The 26114-nt window shown below is 44.8% G+C and overlaps 1 protein-coding gene across 2 annotated transcripts in view; it reads right to left on the bottom strand.

Moving 5' to 3' along the window:
• The window catches only part of SLC1A2 (solute carrier family 1 member 2), a 101765-nt gene that overhangs the window by 56818 nt on the left and 18833 nt on the right, over positions 1-26114 (bottom strand). For both annotated transcript variants that reach the window (XM_081239745.1, XM_081239746.1), the window contains exon 2: positions 1289-1428. In XM_081239745.1, coding sequence (XP_081095871.1) covers positions 1289-1428 — 140 coding nt within the window. The remainder of the gene's footprint in view (positions 1-1288; positions 1429-26114) is intronic.

A 26114-nucleotide genomic window follows, 5' to 3' on the forward strand; every position in this document is an offset into this window, starting at 1 on the left:
TAGGGGAGGTCAAGGGGGGTGTCTAAAAATATATAATTTGGGAGGAAACAATTTGGGCAGAGATGCTAGCAGGAGCCTTTCACTATGCATATGCAGGGCTTCCACAAGAAAACCTTGGATCTCTCCAAACTGGTGGCCAACATAAACTACCTTCTGGAGACCACAAGTGGGGTCATAGCATGACTGGTGTAAGGCGGGGAGGGAGGTACTAGGTATGTGGCTATGGTGTTAACTCCAGATATGCAAAGGGAGTAACATGGCCAAAAGCCTCACCTTTTTTTCTTCCACATGTGAAAAACACACTTCTTCAAAACCTATGATGAATGAAATTTGCTTCTGTGGAAGGTAACCCTTGGAAAACCCTACCATGCCTGTGGTCTTCTTCTATTAAGTGAATTGAGCTGGGGTGCAAGTTCCCAGTCCTGACTCTAGTCCACCGACATCCAAGATGACTGACTCGAAGGAGAAGCGATGGACGACGGGTGTGTGTGAGTGTGTGTGTGTGTGTGTGTGTGTGTATAGATGGCTCTTCATTGCTTCATTGTATAGCCTCATAAGAGTTGAAGAAAAAGGAGGGGGGTTGAGAAAGGAAAAGATGTGGTTGTCACTATAAGAAACTGCAATTTTCCCCATTTTCCATCAATCCTGGTTGAAAACCCAAGGCCAAGTCTGTATCAACAGTCACACGAAAGGACAACCAGAGCTTGGGTGAGGCCAGAGGCAGGGGAGTAAGTCTTTTGAGGTGGAGCTGGAGTGGATCAAGGCTTTGGGACAAGCCTCTTCCACACAGACCTCGTTAGCTAATGTGCTAACTGAATCTAAGTTAATGAGGTGCTTGAAGAAGGTTAGACCTTGGGAGCCCTGTTAGTGCGGTTTAGGGCAACTGTTGCCTTTATCTGGACACAGGTACTTCTCTAAATGTGGTATACTGACCATCTGCTTTGGAATCACCTAGGAGGTTTGTTAAGATGCAGATTCCTAGGTCTCACTCCACGTGGCCCAGAGTCTCTGTGAGTAGGGCCTGGGAATCTGCATGCTGACATACCCATGAGAAATGTACACGCATACTGACATCTGAGAACCACAAGAATCCCAAGGAGGCAAACATGGCTAGGGCAGGTGGCAGGGAAGATGGTATCACTGAGGCAGCCGTGCCTGGGTAAAGGCAGAGTTAGGCAGAGCATGTGGCTTGCTTCCCAGGGGGAGGGCTGACTTCCAGAACCAGCTTCCACACTTAGCCAGGAGAGACCAGGGGAAGAGGGCAGGGTGGGGCAGGCCTGTCACCTACCGAACACGGTCAGCGTGAGCAGGAGGTTCTTCCCCAGCTTGTCACACAAGCGCAGCCCCAGATGTCGGGGCTTCAGTTCCTCCGAGCTGAGGTGGCTGTCGTGCATCCGTACTTCCACCTGCTTGGGCATGTTGTTGGCACTAAAACAGAAGGGGAGGCAGTGCTTAGAGTCTGCTGGGCATCTCTGCAGTTTGAGGGTCTCGGGTTGTAGGAGGCGAAACAGCCTTCCCCAGGCACAGCTGGGAATCTGGAACCATGGGCAGGAAAGTAAAACCAGGGCAACTCAGGGCACCCTGCATTCCAGTTTGCCTATAAGCAGGTTACTAGGACACACCGAATGCCAACACGCCAAGTGCTTTTATCCCTATTATCTCGGATCATCAGAGAAAAGGCATCACATAGGCAGTGGAAGGTTTTTCCAAGAGTTGCCCACCATGGTAACTGTCTGAGGCAAGTACCTCTGCCCTGTTTTACAGAAAGTAACTTGCCCAGGGTCACAGGCCAGAAGGAATGGATAGTCAAACTCCATATATGCTTGGCTTCAAAACCTGAGCTCTTTCATTCTTGTATCAACAGCAAGAAGATGGCTTTTGAATAATCTAAGGTCAGGAGCGTCACAGCCTAAGTCACTGCCAAATTAAATGCCTCTGAGCTCAAGCCTTCCCCATTCTGGACACAGAAAAGTCATAAATGCTAGTAGTCCAAGTTTTACCTCTCTTTTGGAAAAGATGGTTTATCTGGTTTTAAAAAAATCATTCCATTGTGGTTTTTAAAAGGTCACTTGTATTGTCAGGACTCCTCTAAGCTGCCAATAGTCACGCTACCCAGTGTCAAAGAAGTATGGCTTTAAGAAGCATGTGATCACCTTCACCCGTAGAGGCACCCCAGCCCTCTTCCAGAAAAACCCGATGTGAACCCAAGCTATGCTAAGACTCTGACAATGGAGCCCTTGCCAGGATAATGAGTATACTGTCTGTTTTTTTTTTTTTTCCAGCTATGTCATTTCCCAGGCCAATAAGATTTTAAATTTAAGCTTGGGGGCCAACATAAGGAGGCCAATTTTTCACTTTGATGTCTTAGGATGTTTTTGTTAGCTGCCATTTACAACCACCATCATGTAACAAACAAAAAAAGATCTTTAACACCTAGAAAGACAAGTCACAGTCTCTGAATAAATGACAATACCTTCCCAGATAGGCAGGTGTCAGCTTTACCCAGATATTCTCACCACAGGCTGGGGAGATCTTCCTTTGGAACCAACAGAACTCTTCAGGTTAGTGGTTTGGAATCACCGGTTATAATGGAAATGGTGTGGGTTTTGGAAACAGAGAGCCTGGGTTCAAATCATGACTCTATCACTTGCTAGCTGCGTGGTTTATAGAAAGAAGGGCTCGAGGCCTACCTTGTGGAAGTTAAACATGATAATGTATGTTGGGGGCCTGGCATGGCAGCCAACACAAGTGGTTCCTTTCTCCAGGGAACATTCACGACAAGCGTGACATTTAAGTTCGGGGACCCACCCAGTTGCACCATCATTCTTTCAAGACACCAAGCTTAGCTTCCAGAGTCTCAGAGTCAAGACCAGGGACCCAACACAAGACTTACTTTTTCATAACAGGCTGCCTAATATACTTGCTTCCAGAATAAAATGATACAAATGAACTTATTTACAACACAGAAACAGATTCACAGATTTAGAAAGCAAATTTATGATTACCAAAGGGGAAAGGTGGGGGGGGGAGGGATAAATTAGGAGTTTGGGGTTAATATATACACACTACTATATATAAAATAGATAATCAACAAAGACCTATTGTATAGCACAGGGAACTCTTCTCAATAGTCCGTAATGACCTATATGGGAAAAGAATCTGAAAAAGAATGGATATATGTATATGTATAACTGAATCACTTTGCTGTGCACCTGAAACTAACACAACATTGTAAATCAACTATACTTCAATAAAAAATAAAAATTATAAATAAATAAATAACAGAATATTTTAAAATTAGGAATAATGTGACATGGTCTGGTAGAACGCCCAGATGATAACATTAGTCAAAAATATAAGCTTCTTAGTCTTCCCTTAATGGCCTAATATTCTACTCATCTAGTTAGTCTGGGGGCAATCTCTATCCGGCATACGTGTGTGTTAATGATCGCTCAGACAGTCTAAAGAAGAAAATAGGGCATGAAGCTCACAGCAAGCAGACGGGGGCTTTCTGACCCGTGAGCAGTAAGTACCACTTCCTCCCATCACCAAGTGAAACAGACGGAAAAGTTCTTCTTACAGCACAGCAGGGAAAATGATCAAAACTATCTTTTTAACATGGATAGATCATATTTCTATGCTTGCATTAGGATCTCCTTATATTTTTTAAACACTTCTCCAGCCAGTAATCTGAAGCTGTAAACCAGGAAACTGCCAATGGAGAATGGGGGCCGTACGTGTTCAGAAATGGTGAATGCATTCATTAGCCAGCCCTTGGCAAAAACTCTATGAGCTCCTTGAGAGAGTAATCCCCTGCCTTCTGCTTCATTTGAAGCCCTCCTGCCACCGAAGTTAGAATCAGGCACATGGTTGGTATTTCAGTGAGACTCACAAGTATTTAAACCAGACATTCTGGCAGGATCCACATGATGTAATGAAAGTGTCAAGCATCAAGACAGCCGTGTCCAAGTGAAAACACACAAATATTAGGTTAACGTACACGCCCGATCCAGCAGTGTGGTCGGATGCCTACTGGCCACACTTCTTAGTTGCACAAAATCGCTGTATGTTTAATGATTTGTCTTTTAAGCCATGACAAAATGTCCCTGAAGCCCTGAATCAAAACAGCCACATCAAAGTGTCAGCATCAAAATGTCATGAACCCACAAGCACTGAGAGAATGCCTGTGACTTGCCCTCTTGAAATCAAACATGTGCTCCAAGCTCAGAGGAGCTCCTAACCTCTGCACATAGAAAATCATTATTAAAGTACATCAGAGCCTTGGCTGGCCTCTGGGGATGCAGGGAGTCCCCTGAGAACTCTTTAGAAAGATCCTAGACGAGTCTAAGTGATCCCTGCATCCCCCAGAACACAAGGAGAGCTTGCAATGGAGAATATTATAGAACATAACATAAAATAATATTGTATAGCATAATACAGAGCTGCTTCTAAGCCTTATATATCTTCAGAAGAACAGATATAGTTTTGTTTTTGTTTTTACTTTATTTTATATTCACCATTTCCAATGCTCTTTATTTCTTCCTATAATTCTGGGGTTTTTTCTTCCAGTTTTATTGAGATATAATTGACACACAGCACTGTATAAGTTTAAGGTAAGCAGCATGATAATTTTTTAACATCTTTATTGGAGTATAATGGCTTTACAATGGTGTGTCAGGTTCTGCTGTATGACAAAGTGAATCAGCTATACATATACATACATCCCCATATCTCCTCCCTCTTGCGTCTCCCTCCCACTCTCCCTATCCCACCCCTCTAGGTGGACACTAGTGGGAAGCAGCCGCATAGCACAGGGAGATCGGCATTATAATTTGATTTACATACAACATGAAGTGATTATCACGGTAAGTTTAGAAAACATCCACCATCTAATATATGTACAAAATTAAAGAAATAGAAAACATTTTTTTCCTTGTGATGAGAACTCTTAGGATTGACTCTTTTAACAACTTTCATTACATCCCTAGAACAGATATAGTTTTTCAAATGAGATTACACACATCCACAGCTATGTGAATGCTGGTTACTGAATGCACATAGTAACAGCGGCGATAACAAGGATAACTGGTATTTACTGAGGACTCTGTGTCTGACACTATAGTCAGTGATGAGTAAGGTGTAATCCTCGTGCTTAAGGAGCTCTTAAGGGGAAACACAAAGCACGTTGCATGGTATTTGTCTGCTTTACATATGGGCCATGATAAGGCCCTGTACAGGATGTTATGGGACATGGTAAGAATGGTGCCTAACCTAGCTTTGGGGAAGAAGAAGACTGTTCAAGAAAGGCCCCCGGGAGGGGCTGATACCAGAGCTGGATCTTAAAGGATGGATTTAATTTAAATGTCTACATCCTCTACCAACATTTGAACCCTGAGAGCAGGACTGGGATCTTTAACACCTGGTCCCAAGCACTTGATAAACGTTTGCTCAAAGAAATTAAGAATTGGAGAGCAGCTATACAGGGCACTGTGCTTTCTCCTGGGAACCAGGCCCTTCTACAGTAGCCTGGCAGCATACCACCTAGCACCCCTCATACCATCCTGGATCTGTTCCACAAATTCCCATTGGGCATATATTACGGGCCCCATGCTATTCTAGGTGATAAAATATCACAATAGACAAAATAGACAAAGCCCTTGCTCTCACAGGCTGTACATTTTAGTGGGATAACAAATAAATGAATAAATATATTTCAAGTGGAGATAATGTGCTAGGAAGTGGGTGACAGGTGGGAAGAAGACAGAGTTATTTTGCATCAAGTGGTCAGGGAAGGAGGGCTTCGTGATAAGGAGACATTTGAACAGAAACCTGGAGGAATAAGGGGTCTCCTAAATTACTTATGCAGTTTGTAGAGCTTAGCAAATAAATGGGCATACACACAATTTGGAAATCTGTTGGTCCAATCTAGAGCCCGAAGCTCCCACCAGTTGCCAATCTTGGTGTCCACGCATTGGTTTTTAGCACAGGCACTGATTCAAATAAAAGTCAAGGCAGGGCTTCCCTGGTGGCGCAGTGGTTGAGAGTCCGCCTGCCGATGCGGGGGACATGGGTTCGTGCCCCGGTCCAGGAAGATCCCACATGCCGCGGAGTGGCTGGGCCCGTGAGCCATGGCCGCTGAGCCTGCGCGTCCGGAGCCTGTGCTCCGCAACGGGAGAGGCCACAACAGTGGGAGGCCCGTGTACCGCAAAAAAAAAAAAAAAAAGTCAAGGCAGTAATGCTGCATCCCATTACCATCATGAATATGGTGGAAGTTCAGTGACTGTCCCAGTTCCAAGCAAAAGAAATGGATATCAGAGAAAGGTGAGTTGGACACAGGAGGAGGCCTGAGGTCACGACAGCCTGCAGATTTACTTCTTTGGCAATGAACAGAAAGGGCAAGGCCTGATCTGGGTAGGTCCACTGTATAAAGACAATAAGTTATTTCAAATGTGCACACTTATTCCCTCATTAATGTTCCCTCCCTACAACTTGTGGCCCTGCAGACAGAACCAAGAAATAAGGATTTTGAAAGCCCGGGCATGGCTTGGTTATACCAAATCCATCAAGCCTGATGCTCTCCCCACACTGTTCACCACCTTTGTTTCTACTCGGGTGCCTTCTGGATGGAAGATTTAGCAACGTAATTCTTTAATACAGTATAAGCCAATTAGGCCACATCTCTCTCCATTGCCCAGCAAAGTAAGGCCATGCGATGGGAGAGCTGTTTGTATAATGTAAACTTGAACAATGAGCCTATAATTTCCTTCAGCCTTAGCTTCTCCACTAAACTGTTGAAACAGCTGTTAATTTTGCAGTCACTGCCCCGATCTTTCTCACACAAATCCACGTGAGTCCTGTTTCCAAGGCAAGCTCAGCTTATCATGCAAAACATCCTCTGTGACTCCAAAGGGAACATGTAATGGGGATGGTGCTAAATTTTAAACAGTTCTCAGGACCTGCTTTTCATTTGCATTTGCATTCCCTTGCTCTGCCAAGAGCCTCTAATAATAGGCTCATTAGATGTGGTGTTGGATTCGGATTTCCTGCCTGCACACTTCTGTGTCAACTTCTCTGGCACCAATTCTTTTTCCTCCTTCTCTGGTTCGATGAGGTGACAACAGAATGTTCCCCAAGGAACCTAAAAGCAACCGGTGTGTTTTTTCCTGGAGGATGTGAGGTCTGAGATGGGTATCACCCATCTGACCCTCTGCTACCCAAGTCTAAAGACCTCAGAGGCACAGAAGAGACAACGTCCAGAAATGGCCCTGATGGGGGACACTAGGTCAGAGCCTCAAGAGCAAAACTAGTGTTTGTTGATGGGGCTTTCCCCCAAGGTGGTCAGGGTATTTGAAAAAGAATGCCGGAAATACCAGTGCTGTTAACGCTGAGCACCACAAAACAGTGATTACAGTTGTGACTGGGAATATCTGGGAATTCCCTGGTTTCCTAAAGAATGTCACACCCACAGGGAAGGGACTGGAACTCTAAAACAGCTGGGAATTTCCAACAACCCGTTCCTTCACCCATGCTAGATCCTGTAAGACCTGGTTTAACCATGTTAAGGATGCTCACTGACCAAGAAGTCAGAATCTCTCTGACAGATACTGTGTCCTCACCGATCCTGAGAATGAATGAAACCTAGAGGTTCACAGCCTCCAAAATCTCCTCAGTCCCTTCTGTTCACTGTGTCCATTTCCTAGATCACCTAAATGCTTTCTGGAAAGGTCCTGCCAGTGAACACCAGACTTCACAAATGATACATCTTAAGCTTCTTCTTGAATATCGGAAGGTCTGGCTAAACAGCATAGTTTACAATTATTCCAAATTATGACGGGATTGGACCTAGTAGATAACATGAGATGGGAAGTCAGGAGGTCTGGGTTCTAACTCCAGGGCTGCTGCTAACTGGCTGTGTCAGAAATAATATAAGATTAATGTAAAGTTACTTGACCATAATCAGACAGAAGAGTAAAGCACTATGAAATGATAAAAACACATTCTGAATATGAAATACCAATGGGGTTTAGGTATCAGTTCTGGCAGATTTTTATATTTGAGGTCCCAGGCTCTTAATCTGTAAAATAAGAGGGCTGGATTAGAAATTCTTGAACGTTCTAAAATTCTGTGATTCTCTAATTCTCCTGGGGTGGGAGGTGGTCATTAATAGCCTTCAGTTCCAGAGATGCAGCCTCCTTTCTATTCTATCCAGCACTGAATGAGCTTAGAGATCATGGGTGACTTAGGGATAAGAGACAAACCAATAATAACAGTGACAACCATTTCTTTATGTCTTTATCTCCATTTTTACCTTTCCTATCTCTGCTACATAAACATGTTTTTCTAGTGCTACTAAAGCTGAGTTTGGGGTCAACTTCACTATACAATTCAGACACAGGCATCATCTTAATCCCCCATCCACGCTTGACCAATTCTCAGTTTAGACTTCTAAGGTGGGCAGGTCAATGCCGTGGGAATATAGTCAAACAGGTGAACTGGCATTGGGACCAGCCAATAGCCAAATCCACCATTGAATCACTGAGAGTCCACCTATCTCATTCACAGTCAACTCCCATGGAACTGGACAGGATGCACTCACAGGAGCATTCAAGATGAAAAATTGAGGGAAAGGAGTCCTTTCTCCATTATCACTTCCCAGGCCAAGGGGCTCAAACTCGCTAATGACATGAATCGCAAATAGAAAGTCAGGTGGGACTTTGGATGTTCTCACACAAGAAGTAGTAGGAGAGAAGGAAGAATAGGAGACAAAACCATGAAGGAATAAGTAAAATAGCACTCACTCTGCCGAGAACCATAAGTCAAAACACTGGCTCTGATTAGCAGCTGAGAGAAGGCACCTCAGTGGAATGAAATTACATAATAACGTGGCCATCGGATTCTTGGTTAAAATCTACCTTTTCCAGCTGTGGCTGGGACAAGGCATTCATTTAATCTCTTGGACGATAACATTCAACTCACTGGGTCATTATAGAGCCTTTAATAAGATAATACTTATGAAAGCACCAACAGCACCTAACATATAATTGATATTCAATTTTAGTTTGCTTTCTTTGTCTTAAATGCCCAAAATGGTGCAAAATGACCATTCAGATAGCTTAGCTACTGTTGAGTTTTAATAAGTCACTTTAGCAACAAATGGTATTTGTGCTTTTTACAAAAAGAAAGTCTCAGAACGGGGTCCAAGTGGGTGGGAGCCTGGGAAGTTCCCACTGCTGTAGTCTTCCACACTGTGGAATGACCTAGACTACCTCTCAAAGAGCATCAGGAGTACAGTCTCAAGTATAAAACCTTTGGACTTTTGTGAAGTCCTCCCCAGGGTAGAGACTTAAGTTGGCCTTGACCCAGTGGAATTGCCTATTTCCAGAAAGGCTCACCACCCAAAACAGAAATAAGACACCAAGGAACAGTAAACCTCCAGGCCCAAGAGACAAACTGGGATGGGGGTGTTTGATCTTCCCAAATTGGGAACCCTTTCTAAAAATAAAGATTGAGCCATGGCCTAGGAGCACACTGGTCAGCCCAGTCCCCAGAGGCATGTCGATTCTGAAGTAACTGCCACCCCCTCTGGTTCATGGAACAACATGAAAATACATTTGAAAACTTCACATAACTTCAATAAACTGGAGGAGATTCATGGGGCATGCATGCACTCTGGGTTTGAGCCACACGGAACTTGGCCCCAATCAGTTTGCCTTGAGGCAAACCGTCTCTTCCGGCTAAGATGTCCTCCCCACCCTACCCTCCAACCCAGCCTTCATAGACTAATTTCTATTTCTTCTTCAAAACTCCATTCAAGTGTGACTTCCCTCGGGAAGTCTTTGTTGACTCCCAAATTTGCTTTTTGGACGCTCCTCCTGCAGCTTACCCGGGCTTACCTGTGCTTACCTCTCTCAAGGTATTTATCACAATTTACTTGTCTGTTTCCCCACTAGAATATAAACTCTTTTTTTTTTTTAGAATAATAGTTCTATTATTTGATTAGTGAATTTCTTCCTTGTTTTTCCTTTTTTTTTTTTAAAGAAGATGTTGTGGGTAGGAGTTTATTAATTAATTAATTTATTTTTGCTGTGTTGGGTCTTCGTTTCTGTGTGAGGGCTTTCTCTAGCTGTGGCAAGAGGGGGCCATTCTTCATCGCAGTGCACGGGCCTCTCACTATCGTGGCCTCTCTTGTTGCGGAGTACAGGCTCCAGACATGCAGGCTCAGTAGTTGTGGCTCATGGGCCTAGTTGCTCCGCGGCATGTGGGATCCTCCCAGACCAGGGCTCGAACCTGTGTCCCCTGCATTAGCAGGCAGATTCTCAACCACTGCGCCACCAAGGAAGCCCTAGAATATAAACTCTTTGAAGGCAAGATCTTGACTTACTTGACTGTCTTCCCCACACTCAGTATGGTTTCTGGCATATAGTAGATGCTCAATTATTGTATATTTAAAAACATAAATGGGGGCTTCCCTGGTGGCGTAGTGGTTGAGAGTCCACCTGCCGATGCAGGGGACACGGGTTCGTGCCCCGGTCCAGGAGGATCCCACATGCTGCGGAGCAGCTGGACCCGTGAGCCGTGGCCACTGAGCCTGCACGTCTGGAGCCTGTGCTCCACGACGGAAGAGGCCACAACAGTGAGGGGCCCGCGTATTGCAAAAAAACCATAAATGAATGAATGAATGAATGAATGGGTGACTAGATAAAAAACGTTCTAGTCACAAGTTCTGTGTGACACAGTTCCAGAGGGTAGTATTCTCAAAGACTAGTAAATCTGAGAAGAAGAGAGAAGAGAGCAAAAGCACAAACACCTGCATTAACCAGTGGGTGGCAGGAAGTGGTGGGTCAGCACCACCCAGGGCTGGCCCTTCCCTGCTGGTGGTTTTGATCCAGCTGCCCTGCCCAAACGTGGTGGCTCCACTGCTTCCAGCATTCTTGGGGGAGGGTGGAGCCATGAACCAATCTGGGCTCAGCTAACGAGGCCTTCAGGGGAAACTGATGAGGACACAGGAAGACGCCATAGGACTCAATTGCCAAGATCAACATCCCTAAATTTGGATTCTCCAAAATGTGATCTTTCAACCAAAGAGCCTGGGCATTTTATTCCCTTCCCAATGGGATTCTGATTTTGAGGTGCTCCCTTGATTAACAGAGCTCTGGATTTGGCCCTGAGGCCTGAGAATTTCTTTCTCTAGCCCCAGAAGCTTCCCAGACTGAGCCTTCCCAATCAGTCCCCCAGACAGGGGAGTGGCTGGAATGTTGACTAAGTGGCTTATTAGCTGCAGGGCCTTCAAGCACCAGCAGAAACTGGGTGAGGCGTCCAGTAGCTGAGACTTTCGGGGCGTTTTGGTCACACCCTACAATTGCTTTTCTTCAGTGCAGTCCTCTCTCTTCGTGAGCAGAGCAGTCTGACTGTGGGCCTTTTCTCTCCTTTTAGACCAAGCAGACAAGCACGAAACACAGTGTTAGTTCCAAGCAAGAAGGCAAGTCACCACCGTGACCATGTAAATGGTCAGTTCTCCCAGGGCTGGCGTTCAAAAGGCCACACTGTGGGGTGATGCTTCAGGACTTCTTTAAGGTTTCCCTATTGCTCTTCAAAGTCACCCGCTTCTGGCTCCCAGAGGCCTTGAAATTCCTTCTCGAGAGAGACCTGTTCCTTTGTATCCCCGCAGGAGACCAGATTAAAGCCAGAAATCCAAGGAAAAGCATTCACTGACATCCCAGTGTGAAGGAGCTTCTCAGATCTATCCTGAAGAACAAGACTTGCTGGGGAAAACTTCTGGACACAGGTCCTGACCAGAACCACATCCAGAAGCCAAATAAAAAGAGGGAAGAGGGCTTCCCTGGTGGTGCAGTGGTTGAGAGTCCGCCTGCCGATGAAGGGGATACGGGTTCATGCCCTGATCCGGGAAGCTCCCACATGCCGCGGAGCGGCTGGGCCCGTGAGCTATGGCTGCTGAGCCTGCACGTCCGGAGCCTGTGCTCCACAACGTTAGAGGCCACAACAGTGAGAGGCCCGCGAAACGCAAAAAAAAAAAAAAAAAAAAAAAAAGGGGAGGTCAGGACACTGGATGTGAACTTTGCTACGTTCTGAAGTCACTGAGTTCAAAACTCTGTGGCCTCAACAGTGTTTCTTGAGGCTAGCAATTTATTTTTCTTTTTACTTTCTTTTTTAATTTGGAGGCTATGTTCACATGTGTTCAATTTTTGAAAATTAATCAAGCTAGTTACTTAAGATCTATGTGCTTTTTTGTGTGCACCTTAGACTTGAATAAAGACTTTAAAAATAAACAAGCAAACTAAATAAATTATGGTGTTAGAAGTAAATATATATTATATTTCTAGCTTGGACCCCAAATGGCTGATTCCAATGGCGGTGGATTTGCCAACAAAAGAACAGGTACTAATTTGACCCCAAAAACACCTTATATTTGGGGAACACGTAAAGGTCTCCTTCAGGTGAGACAAAAGCAGTGGGGCTTCTGGGTAGCCCAGGTTACCAGAGAGTGGTCTCACAGGCCAAAAAAGAAAATTCCTGGTGTTTATCTGCCTCTGCTTTTCCATGCCCATAACTGCAAAGTACTCTCACACAACAGTTTATCTTCCAAAAGAAGATTCCCTGAAGGCTTGTCCCTTTGTGCTCCTCTTTTTATTTTTTTAACATCTTTATTGAAGTATAATTGCTTTACAATGGTGTGTTAGTTTCTGCTTTATAACAAAGTGAATCAGCTATACATATACATATATCCCCATATCTCCTCCCTCTTGCATCTCCCTCCCACCCTCCCTATCCCACCCCTCTAGGTGGACACAAAGCACTGAGCTGATCTCCCTGTGCTATGCGGCTGCTTCCCACTAGCTTTCTATTTTACATTTGGTAGTGCATATATGTCCATGCCACTCTCTCACTTCGTCCCAGCTTACCCTTCCCCCTCCCCGTGTCCTCAAGTCCATTCTCTACGTCTGTGTCTTTATTCCTGTCCTGCCCCTAGGTTCTTCAGAACCATTTTTTTTTTACATTCCATATATATGTGTTAGCATACGGTATTTGTTTTTCTCTTTCTGACTTAACTTCACTCTGTGTGTTCATCTTTTAAATTATAAATAATAACCAACATTTCATCTGTTGATCTTTAAACACATAAGTTAATAATAACTTAAAATATGCATAGTTCACAAAATATTTTCACACCCATTGACTTATTTCCTCATGACACCCCTGAGAGGAAAAGAATTAGTCCGTCTTAGAAATGGAGATTCTGAAACTAACACACCATTGTGAAGCAATTATACTCCAATAAAGATGTTAAAAAAAAAAAAAAAGAAATGGAGATTCTGAAGCTCGCCCAAGTTCAGAAGCAGCAGAACTGGAACTTGAACCAGGTGGTCAAGCAGCTAGAATTAAACCTGTGCTGCGCTCTGCCTTTGAGTCCAGGGTCCTTTGGCTACATCCTCTCTAGGGATGTTTGCAGAGTGATGAACACAACAAAACTTCCATCTCTGCCCAGGCACTAGCAACTTATGGGGCATGTGATCCTAGCTCCTGGAGGACAACAGAGAGAGGAGTGCGCCCCTAGGGGAAGGAAAAGGCATCGTGAGCTCTGGAAAGCCATCACCTTGTTGGCCCGTCTTGGACAATCCATGCTCCTGGACGCCCACGCCCCGCTGCGGCCTCAGGTGACCACTGAGCGGACTGGCATCCACTGAAGTGCTCCTCCCCTCAGGCAGCCACAGCGTGCAGGAAGCACAGGCTGGTGTGAGATGCCTCCAGGGGTCACTGCAGCTCCCCCACTTCTTCACCAAGAAGGACTCTTCACTTCAGAGGCACTCACATGTCTGGTAACTTGTAATAATAAGGATAAAAATGATGATGATGACAATAATGATAGCAAGTAACGTTCACGCAAAGCTTACTTTGTACCAGGCAGTTAGACCTGCTTTTTCTAAACGTTTTATGTGTATGAACTCATTTAATACCCACGATAATCTCAGGAGGTAAATATATTATTAGCAACCTTTACTGAAGGGGAAACTGAGGCACAAGATGGTTAAAAGATTTGCCCAATGTCACAGTTAGTGGGTAGCAGAGTCTGGATTTGAACCCAGGCAGTCTTGAACTTGGAAGAACAGGTCAGCCCACTCTCTGTCTCCAGAACTAGAAAAATTGCCCTTTATATTAGATAACTTTGTGCTAACCACAAACATTGACACTGATCCTTTGACCAAGAGAATGATTTTGGTTTGGGGGAGAAAAGTCCAGAGAGAAGGCTAATGCCTAGTCCAAACCAAAGCCTGATGCAAGAACTACACACAATCCTCATGGAATTCTAGAATTTCAGAACCAGGGAAGCTTTCAGTCTTCCCTCAACCTCAACCTCAACCTCAGACAAATTATGTGGTTTGTCCTGATTATCTGGTCTGGAGGCCCCAGATCTGTCTCTGGATTACTTTTGATCTCCAAAATACAAAAACCTACACACGGATGCTTAGAGCAGCTCTATTCATAATTGCCAAAACTTGGGAGCAACCATGATGTCCTTCATTATGTGAATGGATAAATAAACTGTGGTATATTCAGATAATACAGTATTATTCAGTGCTAATAGAAAAGAAATGAGCTAACAAGCCATGAAAGACATGGAGGAAACTTAAATGCATATAACTCAGTGAAAGAAGCCAGTTTGAAAAGGCTACTTGCTGTATGATTCCAACTATATGACATTCTGGAAAAGGCAAACTAGGCAAGCAGTAAAAAGATCAGTGTTTGCCAGGGGTAGGGATGAAAACTCAGAGCATAGAGGAGTTCTGGGGGGCAGTAAAACCAGTATGTATATGATACTATAATGGCAGATACATGTCATTGTACATTTCTCTAAACCCATAGAATGTACAACACCAAGAGTGACCCCTAGTATAAACTATGGACTTTGGATGACAATGACGTGTCAGTGTAGGTTTGTCAATTGTAACAAACGTACCACTGCGGTGGGGGGGGGGTATTGTTAGTGGGGAAAGATGTCCACATGTGGGAAAAGGGGGTCAATGGGAACTCTCTGTACCAGCTGCTCTATTTTGCTGTGAACCTAAAACTGTAAAGTTTCTAAAAACTTTAACTTTTAAACTTTCTATAAATTTTCTTAAAAAATTAAGTCCATTTAAAAAACCGGGGCTTCCCTGGTGGCGCAGTGGTTGAGTGTCCACCTGCCAATGCAGGGGACACGGGTTCGGGCCCTGGTCTGGGAAGATCCCACATGCCGCGGAGAGACTGGGCCCGTGAGCCACAACTACTGAGCCTGCGCGTCTGGAGCCTGTGCTCCGCAGCAAGAGAGGCCGCGATAGTGAGAGGCCCGTGCACCGCGATGAGGAGTGGCCCCCGCTTGCTGCAACTAGAGAAAGCCCTCGCACAGAAACGAAGACCCAACACAGCCAAAAATAAATATAAAAATAAATTAATTAATTAAAACCCCCCCACAGATCTCTAAGCCCCATCCCTCAATATCCCAGTTCAGCACATCAGGTGGGTCCTAGACCTCCCGACTTTTTAGAAAGTACCCAGCTGACTTCGGTGTCGTCAGTCCATGCGCGGATGTCTACTCAACACCCAAACAGGTGCATTGAAGGAGAGCTTTTGACTTCACTTGTCTCATCACCTTGCCATTGGACAGCTTTGACTATTACAAAGCTCTTCCTTTACCATGAGCCTAAATCTGTTTCCCTGTAGCTTCCACCCACTGGTTATTTTTCTACCCTGTGGAACCAGTTAATAATAATAGTAGTTAGCACCAGGCAATGTACTAGACACTTCACATGCACTATCTCATTGACCACTCGAAACACTTTCACGAGGTAGATACTATTATTATTCCTTCTTTATAGATGAAAAACTGGAGATCAGAGAGGTGAGGTCATTTGTCCAAAGCCAGGCAGCTGGTGAGTGGCTGAGTTAGGATGTGAACCCAGCTCTACCTGTGCAAGGTGCACGCTCTTAATCACAACACACTTGTAATACGTGAAGCCTAATTCCTCCCCCACCCACCAGCTTTCCAGGCACATGAAGGAAGCTCTCCTCTCTGCCCAGATTTTTCTCTTCCTCAAATTCCTCACCGTCCTGGTTGCAGCACCTCAAACCGTTTACATCCCATTACAGTGTTCCTCCTAGACCAGACACAACCCTCCAGGTGGGGTCTGGCCATGTCCCTGCCCCCCTGAGCCAGTCAAGGGAAGGTTTTCTAAAATCTACCAGAGCTGAGGCTTCAGTCCTGCATTTGAAGAATGAAGGCCAGTAGGTAACTTCACACTTGAGAAAGAAGTTACTAAGAGTGCTGGTAATAAATAAGGACCATTGATTGACTTTTTATTGTGTACCAGCATAATAATACGGATACAGAATAATGCCCACTCCCCCAAAATGCCCATGTCCTAATCCCCAGAACCTGTGACTATGTCAGTTACATGGCCAAAGGGAATTAAGGTTGCTAATAAACTGAACTTGAGATGGAGAGTTTATTCTGGATTATTCAAGTGGGACCAATATAATCACCAGGATTCTTAAAAGTAGAAGAAGGCAGGTGAGAGAGAGAGAACTAGAGAAATGGCAACATGAGAAAGGCTCAGTCCAACATTGCTGGCTTTGAAGATGGAGGAAGGGGTCATGAGCCCAGGAATGCATGGGCAGCTTCTGGAAGCTGGCAAAAGCAAAGAAACAAACTCTTCTTTAGAGCCTTCAGAAAGGGACACAGACCTGCTGACACCTTGATTTTAGCCCAGTGAGACCCATTTTCGTTTCTGATCTGCAGAATTATAAGAAAACAAATAAATCTGTGCTGCTTTAAAACACTCAATTTGTTACAGCAACAATAGAAAGCTAATGTAGTACCAGATCCCAGGCTAAGTATCTTATTTGATGTTTATAATAAGCCTAAGGGGCAAGGTGGCAGATACTGAGAGTCTTTATCAATATCCACTCCTCTCCTTCTAGAGTTCTGTCCAGAGAGGCAGTATGCTCGAACACTTGCTTCTCAGCCTCCCTTACTGAGATGTAGGCAGAATTCTTCGACACCACCCTTCCTTCCTTCTTCCAGCTTTGAGGGAAGCTCTAGATAAACACAGGCTAAAGCAACATCTTTGCTTAACCACTAATCTGTTTCAAAGGCTGGTCAACATCATGCTTCCAAATGGCTCCCATCACCTGTAAAAATTAATGAAGGGAAACCCCACTACAATGGAGTCAGAGGACCAGAAGGGAGAGCTCTCATGCACAGACCAACAGGAAGAGACATACTTTGCATCTCCAGCAGGGAGAGACCCTACTTTACTACCCTGAGCAGGAGGAAGAAAAATGTCTGCTCGCCTGGCAACAGTTCAGCCAGTGAGAGACTGTCTCACCTCAGCCAATGAAAAGCCTCTAGATTTTGAACTCCCAGTTTCCTCCAATGGACTTTTTTTGTTTATAACAGCCCCTCCCAACTTCCCCTTTTCCTCCATAAAAGAGTCTCCTCTCCTTTGCTTTACCAGACTAGCACATGTTTCACCATAGTTGCATGTTCCAAATTGCAATTCTTCACTGCTCCCGGGGAAGCCTCTTTTGCTGGTAAAAGTAACTGGCTGTTTTATTGCTTTAGCTTAACAATAAAGTCCAAGGAAGCATTTCAGGGCCTCCCAGATGACTTGTGTTTTTTGTTACTTTGGTTCCTTCTAGTAAGCTGCTAAATATGTGGCTATTGATCAGTCAACTATTCAGTCCCTGCTAATTCCACCAGATTGCCCAATCTCCTCTTAACTAGTTTTATATGTTTATTTCACAAGTGATAAATTGAGTCATTCAATCACCACAGAAGGGTAATCCTCTCACCAGGAAAATTCCTTCTTAAAAGAATGTGCATTTCTCAAACTGGTAGCTTATTGAGACAGATTGGTTCATGGTGCTCTATGTAAACATGGCACAGCCCACAAGTGGACTACATCCTTTTTCATGATCCATTTCCCCCTTTTTAAGAGCCAGTCATAGTTAATGGCGTTCTAGAACTGCATTACTTCTTACATTAGAACCTGAAATCTTAATTGACACTGATGTTGTTTCTTTGAGTAATCCTATCTTGAGCCCCCAACCTACTTTTCATGCCTGTAATATCCTGCACTTCACATTTCATCACATTCAGATTGTCTCCTTGATGTCTGAATGTCTTCCCCACTAGACTTTAAACTCTGCAAGGGAAGGGCCTGTATCTACCCCTGGACCCATTACTCATTAGGTGCTCATTAAGACTTTGTTAAGGTACAGGTACAAGGGGGACCCAAGTCTGTAGGATCTAGGACGTAACTTTGGTAAGTGGCAGAAGCCTTCCCAACTCAGGCACTGAACAAGAGGCCCCTCCCATGGATACAGATTTGGAAAGGAGCCTAAACAAAGCACAAGGAAAGGATGTACAAAACTCCTTAGCCTTGAAGTTGACCAGAAGCTCAAACTAATGTCTGATGACCTTGCCAAAAGCAACCAGGGCTTCTAATTAGCACAGGTGATCATACCTTGACTTTTTATGCATTCCTGAAGTCATTCCAGCAGCAACTCTCCCTGACACCCCTGGAAGTGGTCTGGTATGTTTTCCACTGGACCACCAACACCACTTCTCTCCACAGTAACTGAGGTGAAAGTCCTTCACCCCAGGTGCTTGGGAAGAAAAGCTTAATCTTGTTCAATTTGTAAAATCTTTCATTTATTTGAGTGTGGTTTCTTTCTGTGTCAAGGCCTTATCTGGTTGGCTCTTAAATTATGACATCAAAACAAGGATCATGTCTTGTCATTCCTTGTATCCACCATATAATGGCATGTACAATGCCAGGCACCCAAGGTGTTCAGTGAAAACCAGTCGATCAAATTAAGTGCTAGGATAAAATATGGTAATAGTGAGGCAGGAGATAGATGGGCTTCAGGCTAGGCATTTACAACTGGCCTCCTGTTCACATTTCTTGGGGCAGGAAAGAGATGGGCTCTAGGCTGGACATTTACAACTAGTCTCCTGTTTACATTTCCTGAGGCAGGAGGCAAGTGGGCTCCAGGCTAGATATTTACGACCAGCTTCCTTTCTGCACTTCGAGATGGAAATAACAAGAACAGGGTAAATAGCTGGACTTTGCCTCCTGTGGACACTTTAAGATAAGTTAAGGCAGGGACAGAGAGGGGCTAGGCCCTGTCTGAGTAAAAGATCAAGAGGTCACATATTTCCCATCCTTGGGGCAAGGGAGACACTGCACATGTGCAGAAACGTTCCTTGGGGGTCAAAAAGGAGGGGGTGCCACCCCATAATAGGTGATTTCAAGGCCCCCATAGGCCTCTGGGCTGGAATCCATCTTGGAAAAAAGTTGCGCACGCATGTTGGGGAGGGCCCTAGGGCGGGTTAGGTGTGGAAAAAGAAACCGGATAATTGGCCAAAGGTAAACAAAGACCTGGAAGAACTGCCCAATATAAACGACTTAACCGCCTCTTTACTGCACTCCTCCTCATTAGGGAGGACGCCCACACCCTTTCTCTCCCGGTGTGTATCTCTGCTTGCCTTCTGCCTTAACTAAACAAACTGTTTCCCTGTGTGATCTTCCACTTGTGCTGTGTCTCTAACAATAAACTTTGTACCTGTTTTTACAGTTTTTGCCTCCTTGAGAAATGCATTTTTCAATGGGGGCAAGGGCCAGGGGAATTTTGCTTCCAGCCTCTAGACTCTGGTGGACTAGCAGCTAGGATTCCTGGTTTTCATCCAGGCTTCCCTGGTCCAATTCCTGGGCAGAAAACTAAGATCTTACTTCAAGCCACTGCTCACTGCTGTCTCTCCGCGATCAGTAGGAACTGGATGAGAGCTGCAGTGTTCCTTGATATCAGTGTCCTGGACTCCAGGACACCCTAGGGCTTTGGGTTAACACAGAAGTGGCAGGCTTTCTTGCCATGGGTGATTTTGCCTCCTTCCTCTACCCGCCCCATCTAGGTGCTCACAGTCAGCCCACTGTCCCTTACTTGAAAACACATGCAACTCCACAATCCAATACACGGTAATCACTACTGTATGGAGAGAAGGGGACGAGGTTTTACATCACACACCACCTAACAAGCACATAATAAAAGTTCACGGGAAGCATCTTTGTTCTTCCTCCTCAGACTCCCCCAAATTTATCACTCTCAATTTCCATAGTCCATTGAGCAAAACACGAGCCTGATGGATTGTCCAACAGCTGCCCAGCTGTTTTTCCTCCAGCATGCTCCTTGGAGTGTGTCTCTTCCCCATGCCTACACAGCATGTCAAGTCCTCCCAAAGAGGTCTCTTTCTCAGCCACTAAGAAAATATTCGTATATTTTTACACTAAAAATAATGGAGAGAAGTCACAGAACCCATTCACTCCTTTAGGCAAGTGTTCCTTTTCTTTACTGTTAAGTTCAGTCAGCAGTAACTTTAACACTATGAACGATAACAAGTTGGGAATTAATTCTAAAAACCTCTTAATTTGCAGCGATAACTGCCAATAAATTGTGAGTCATTTACATTTTTCTTAACTAAACATCAATGCTCTTCCTTTTGAGCTTGTTATTGAAAAATACTAAAGGTGTTTGACCACTTTCCTGCCTTAGTAAGTAACGTCTAAGGAAAGTGACAAAACTTGAATGAAATAGGCAAGCTTTTCCACTTGGAGTGTGTTACAAGAAAGGCTGTATACAATTTTTGAGGTGTTAGTCCACATGACCATCTTCCCCCACTCCCAACTTCAGTTTTTCCCCACCAGTTCTCCCTTTCAGTTTATGTAAGTGCTTATAAATGCAAGAGTAACACACAGTTGTTGTTACTGTTTTTTTAATTTGAATTATTTAACAAAATGTAAAAGCTGATAGATTTCACATCAAAATCCAGATTTCTCCCATCTCTTAAAGTACTGGAAAAATCTAGCTATCCTCAGACTTAATTCCTGAGTGGCGACAATCAGCTAGGACTGAGAAGTGATTGTCCTTTAGACAGACACAGATTTTCCAGTCTGCCACAGTCCCCACCAGTCCCTATTGCTCCCTGACATGAAGGCCAAATGTCAAATACCACTTGTCATCATGCTTGCACTGCTGTTTTGCCTGAAAAAAATGTTAACAGGAGAGTAAACTACCTCCTGATTTCATCTGCACACCTGCCTGGCTCCTGTTAAGTTAGCAGGCCTTGTCCCATTTAGTTTCATCACTGAATAGATGGAGGCTTTCCCTGTGTGCTGAAATAAAATCCCTAATCAAGGAATGAATATTTATTGGCCAGGCTACAAAGCAGGTAGAGCATGGTTTAGAGTGAATCATGTGGTTACTAAAGATGTCACATGACTTACAACTTTGAGCAAAGGTTCTCAGGGGACAATTGTGAAAACAGAAAAGCAAGTGACCTGAGAGCAGATAGAGCCAATGGAGGAGGTACAATCAATGTCAGGCCACAGAGGGTGGAGTAGGCTTTACATTGTCTTCTCAGCAGGTCTCCTTGATACCATGGCTGCAGGATTAGAACCTTCTAGAGTAATGACTCAGCGTGTGCTAAAATCCTGAGAATCACTTCAGCCTTTTTTCGTTACAAGTCTGCAATAAAGGGCAGGGTGTGCAGATTTGGTCATTTGGATTCCAGCCTGTACAGTCCGGCTGGGCAGCAATTATTTGCAGCATCTTTTAAGACAGACAATGTGTATAGTGTGAGAAGTGATTGTAAGTTGTTGTACAATTGAGGGAGCAAGATTAAGTAACTTGCCTGCTGTCAAGTAGCTAGGAAAGGGCAGAGCGGGAAATGACAGGCTGATCTGTGTTCATTCAAAACCCAATCTTTTTTCACCACAGTATGTTGGCTGCAAGAACCTGGAACTTCCAGATGAGAATACATTCTTAGATATTCCTTGAATTACTGCATCACAGACCTGTCCCTGAATTGTTCCAGGTAGAGTGAGTGTGTGTGTGTGTGTGTGTGTGTAGAAGAAAGGGAATATTGTTTTGCACTTTCCTCTGAATGATGTAAGGACTCATTTTGTGGAGAAAGGAAGACAGTCTATCATGAGTTAGCACTAGGCTCCTAGCAACAATGCAAAGCCAATGTGGGGCTTCCCTGGTGGCGCGGTGGTTGAGAGTCCGCCTGCCGATGCAGGGGAAACGGGTTTGTGCTCTGGTCTGGGAAGATCCCACATGCCGCGGAGCGGCTGGGCCCATGAGCCATGGTCGCAGGGCCTGTGCGTCCGGAGCCTGTGCTCCGCAACGGGAGAGGCCACAACAGTGAGAGGCCCACATACCGCAAAAAAAAAAAAAAAAAAAAAAAAAAAAGCCAATGCGATCCAGTCTCAGATTTTCCCCCTTAGAAGATGATGATGAAAAAAGTTTTCTTGGCATTCCCCACCTCGTTCCCTTTGAGGGTAACCAGATAGGTCAGTTCCTCAATTACATGCTACTCAATAGTCCCTCTTATTCATTGGTCTTAGTTATCAGTAATAGTGCTAGTTATACTACTATCATTTAGAGATACCAGCCCTGTGGCAAGTGACTTCCTTTGCTTGATCCTCATGAGTCTTTAGGGGAGACTATTATTGTCCCCATTTTATAGACAAGGAAACTAACATGCCTAAACTTACCCACTAAGCAGCAGAACCACAAAACTAAACCCACATCTGTCCAACTCTAAAGCTCAAGTTTTTAAAGACTACATTCAAGTAACTGAGTAGCCAATTCAAATACTCCATCCTTTGGTCTTCTTTTTCTAACTAATTAGAGCCTAGAGCAGGAGTCAGAAACTCATGGCCCACCAAATGGACCACAGAGCATAAGATATTCACTATCTGACCTTTACAGAAAAAGTTTGCTGACCCTTGGCTTAGAGGAACAGTAAACCACATTCCAAATGTTCCATTCTGTTTACTGAGGTCTCTGTAGTACTTGAGACCAGAGGACTATATGGCTTGTTTTTGATTCATGAAAAATTTATTTTCATTGATTTATGTAAACGACCCTGAGTAATGAAAGTTGGAAATAAATTTGCAAAAGAAAAAAAAAGAAAAAACAGCTAAAGAGCTGTGGTCCTATAATATCCACCTCTTGGATCACTGCAGGACTACTGGTTAACCAAAACCCACAGAGGGTTCTGCTAGTCATGAAGAATTTGCCCAAAGCGTATGACCCACTTAGTGTAGATAAAAATGCCCATGGGTCTCTCTCTGTCCATGTTGATGGTGGATTTGAGGGGAACCCTTTCATCAGCATACAGCCAAATTGGAACCTAGCTGTTTGGATGGCTACCGGCATACCAAGCCAACAGAAATAGTGTCAGGGGCTTCCCTGGTGGCGCAGTGGTTGAGAATCTGCCTGCCAATGCAGGGGACACGGGTTCGAGCCCTGGTCTGGGAAGATCCCGGAAGATCCCATATGCTGCGGAGCAACTAGGCCTGTGAGCCACAACTACTGAGCCTGCGCATCTGGAGCTTGTGCTCCGCAACAAGAGAGGCCGCGACAGTGAGTGGCCCGCGCACCGCGATGAGGAGTGGCCCCCGCTCGCCGCAACTAGAGAAAGCCCACACACAGAAATGAAGACCCAACACAGCCCAAAATATAAATAAATAAATAAATAAAATTTTAAAAAGAAAGCAAGGATGTTTTTTAATATTCACTGCAATGTTGAAAGGACAATGGAGCCAACTTAAAGTTAAAAAAAAAAAAAGAAAAGAAATAGTGTCAGAGGGCAGTAAGCAAGGCAATGAATAACTATTCATTTTATTCACTGTTTTCAAAAGTAGCAAGAGGTGTTTGGTAATCTTCATGTAAAACAAACATCTGAGTCATCCCAACAGCAAGGAGTTCTCCTGAGTCATAAAAACACATGCTGGGGCTTCCCTGGTGGCTCAGTGGTTGAGAGTCTGCCTGCCGATGCAGGGGACATGGGTTCGTGCCCCGGTCCGGGAAGATCCCACATGCCGCAGAGCGGCTGGGCCCGTGAGTCATGGCCGCTGAGCCTGCGTGTCCGGAGCCTGTGCTCTGCAACGGGAGAGGCCACAACAGTGAGAGGTCTGCATACCGCAAAAAAAAAAAAAAAACCACATGCTGGTCCAGAATAAGGTCTTTCCACTGGCTCAAGTATGTGCCAAGAATAATACCGATACTAAGTCACCACGCTACCCAGTTTGGATCCAAAAGTCAATGAATGTTTATGGTCTGATTCTACCTCTGTTTAAAAATGTACTAGGGGGCTTCCCTGGTGGCGCAGCGGTTGAGAGTCCGCCTGCCGATGCAGGGGACACGGGTTCGTGCCCTGGTCTTTCCCATGTGCCGCGGAGCGGCTGGGCCCGTGAGCCATGGCCGCTGAGCCTGCGCGTCCGGAGCCTGTGCTCCACAACGGGAGAGGCCACAGCAGTGAGAGGCCCGCGTACCGCAAAAAAAAAAAAAAAAAAATGTACTAGGTGTACCATGTGTCTACAGGGCAGAGTCCTTCAAAACTGCAGGAGAAGGACCAGAGGTAACAGCTACAAATTCCAAAGGGCCACTAGTTTGCTGTATAAACTTGTTCATGTGTTGTCTCTGGTCTGGGCCTAAGATGCACTGGTAAAATGAGGCATTTGCCTTGGATACCTCTGTGGTGCCTTCTAGTTGTGACTATCCTGTGACAAGGCCCAGTAGAGTATTGGCTTCTCACATGGTAATTCAGAGGAAGTTGTAATAAAAACTGGGGTCTTAGCCATTTCTCAGCCCTTCATTCTTGCCATACTTAACTGGGACAAAAATTTGCTGGTGAGAAAACTTACCTCCTTCTGTTGGAGCATACGGTTATCTAGCAATCAACATTATGTAAAAAGGTAGTCTCCATGTAGGGAGTAGGATTATAAATCAGGATCCTTCTCTAGCAAGGGATGAGTAAGGGCAGTCTTTGCTGAAGCACGAATTCCATGAAATCTCACCCAACTGGATCCATCCATCCCACAGGCCCCTGAAGGGGAGCAGAACATGCCACCCCAAAATATGCCCCTTTGGTATGAGGATTATTTTGAGTTGAGTCAATCAAGACCCAGCAGACTCAGTTAAAGCTTTTTACCTTCCCCTTAACTGCCTAAAAGAATTTAGAAAGGAGGTCTGTATCTCTGGAAGAAAGCTGTTACCAGAGGTAACTTTTTCATCTGAGAGACTTAGCTGCAGGCAGGGCAAATGTTTGTTTGCCAAATGTCTGCTCTTCTTCTCTCCCTGCAAATTGCCTTCCTCCCCCTTGAAGCCCTAAGACCTCTATCCTTTTCCTCAGCTCAGGATGGTATATAAGTCTCGATTGCCTGGCTGCCTTTGGGTCTCATATCTTTATGGAGTTCCTGTACATATGTGCATAAGTAATTAAATTTGTTTTTCTCCTGTTAATTTGCCTTTTTATTACACGAGCTATCAGCCAAGAACCTAGAAGAGCAGAGGGAAGATTATCACCCCACTCCTACAGCATCTTCTTATATTCTGCTTTGAAGAGAAGGACGGACACCAGGAGGAGTATAGTGCAGGGTGTGGCAACACAACCTCTCAGGGAGGTTGGTATGTGACTCAGTGCTATACCTTCACCAGCTGGAGGACTTTATAATGAGGACTGGACCTCAGACAGGCATCCCAGGGGACACACAAGACCTTCTGTCAGGGGTGTACTGGTCCCAATACACCAAACCAAGATGAGAAAATAAATTTGAGAATATCAAATGATTTTCAACAAGAGTTAAGCATAAGTTGGAATAGAAGGATGGATGGATAGATGGATGGACAGATGATTAGATAGATAGATAGATACAAAATATACACACTTGTTATTGTATACACAAAGATTACAGATACTATTTCTGGTGGATCACAGGACACCGTTTTTTTTTTTTGGTTTTATGTTTTTTTGGTTTTTTTTTTGTGGTACGCGGGCCTCTCACTGTTGTGGCCTCTCCCGTTGAAGAGCACAGGCTCCGGACGCGCAGGCTCAGCGGCCATGGCTCACGGGCCCAGCCGCTCTGCGGCACTTGGGATCTTCCCGGACCGGGATCTTCCCGGACCGGGGCACGAACCCGTGTCCCCTGCATCGGCAGGCGGACTCTCAACCACTGCGCCACCAGGGAAGCCCCCACAGGACACTGTTAATA

Source organism: Mesoplodon bidens (assembly GCF_964165515.1).
Source record: "Mesoplodon bidens genome assembly, chromosome: 7".
NCBI classification, from domain to species: domain Eukaryota; kingdom Metazoa; phylum Chordata; class Mammalia; order Artiodactyla; family Ziphiidae; genus Mesoplodon; species Mesoplodon bidens.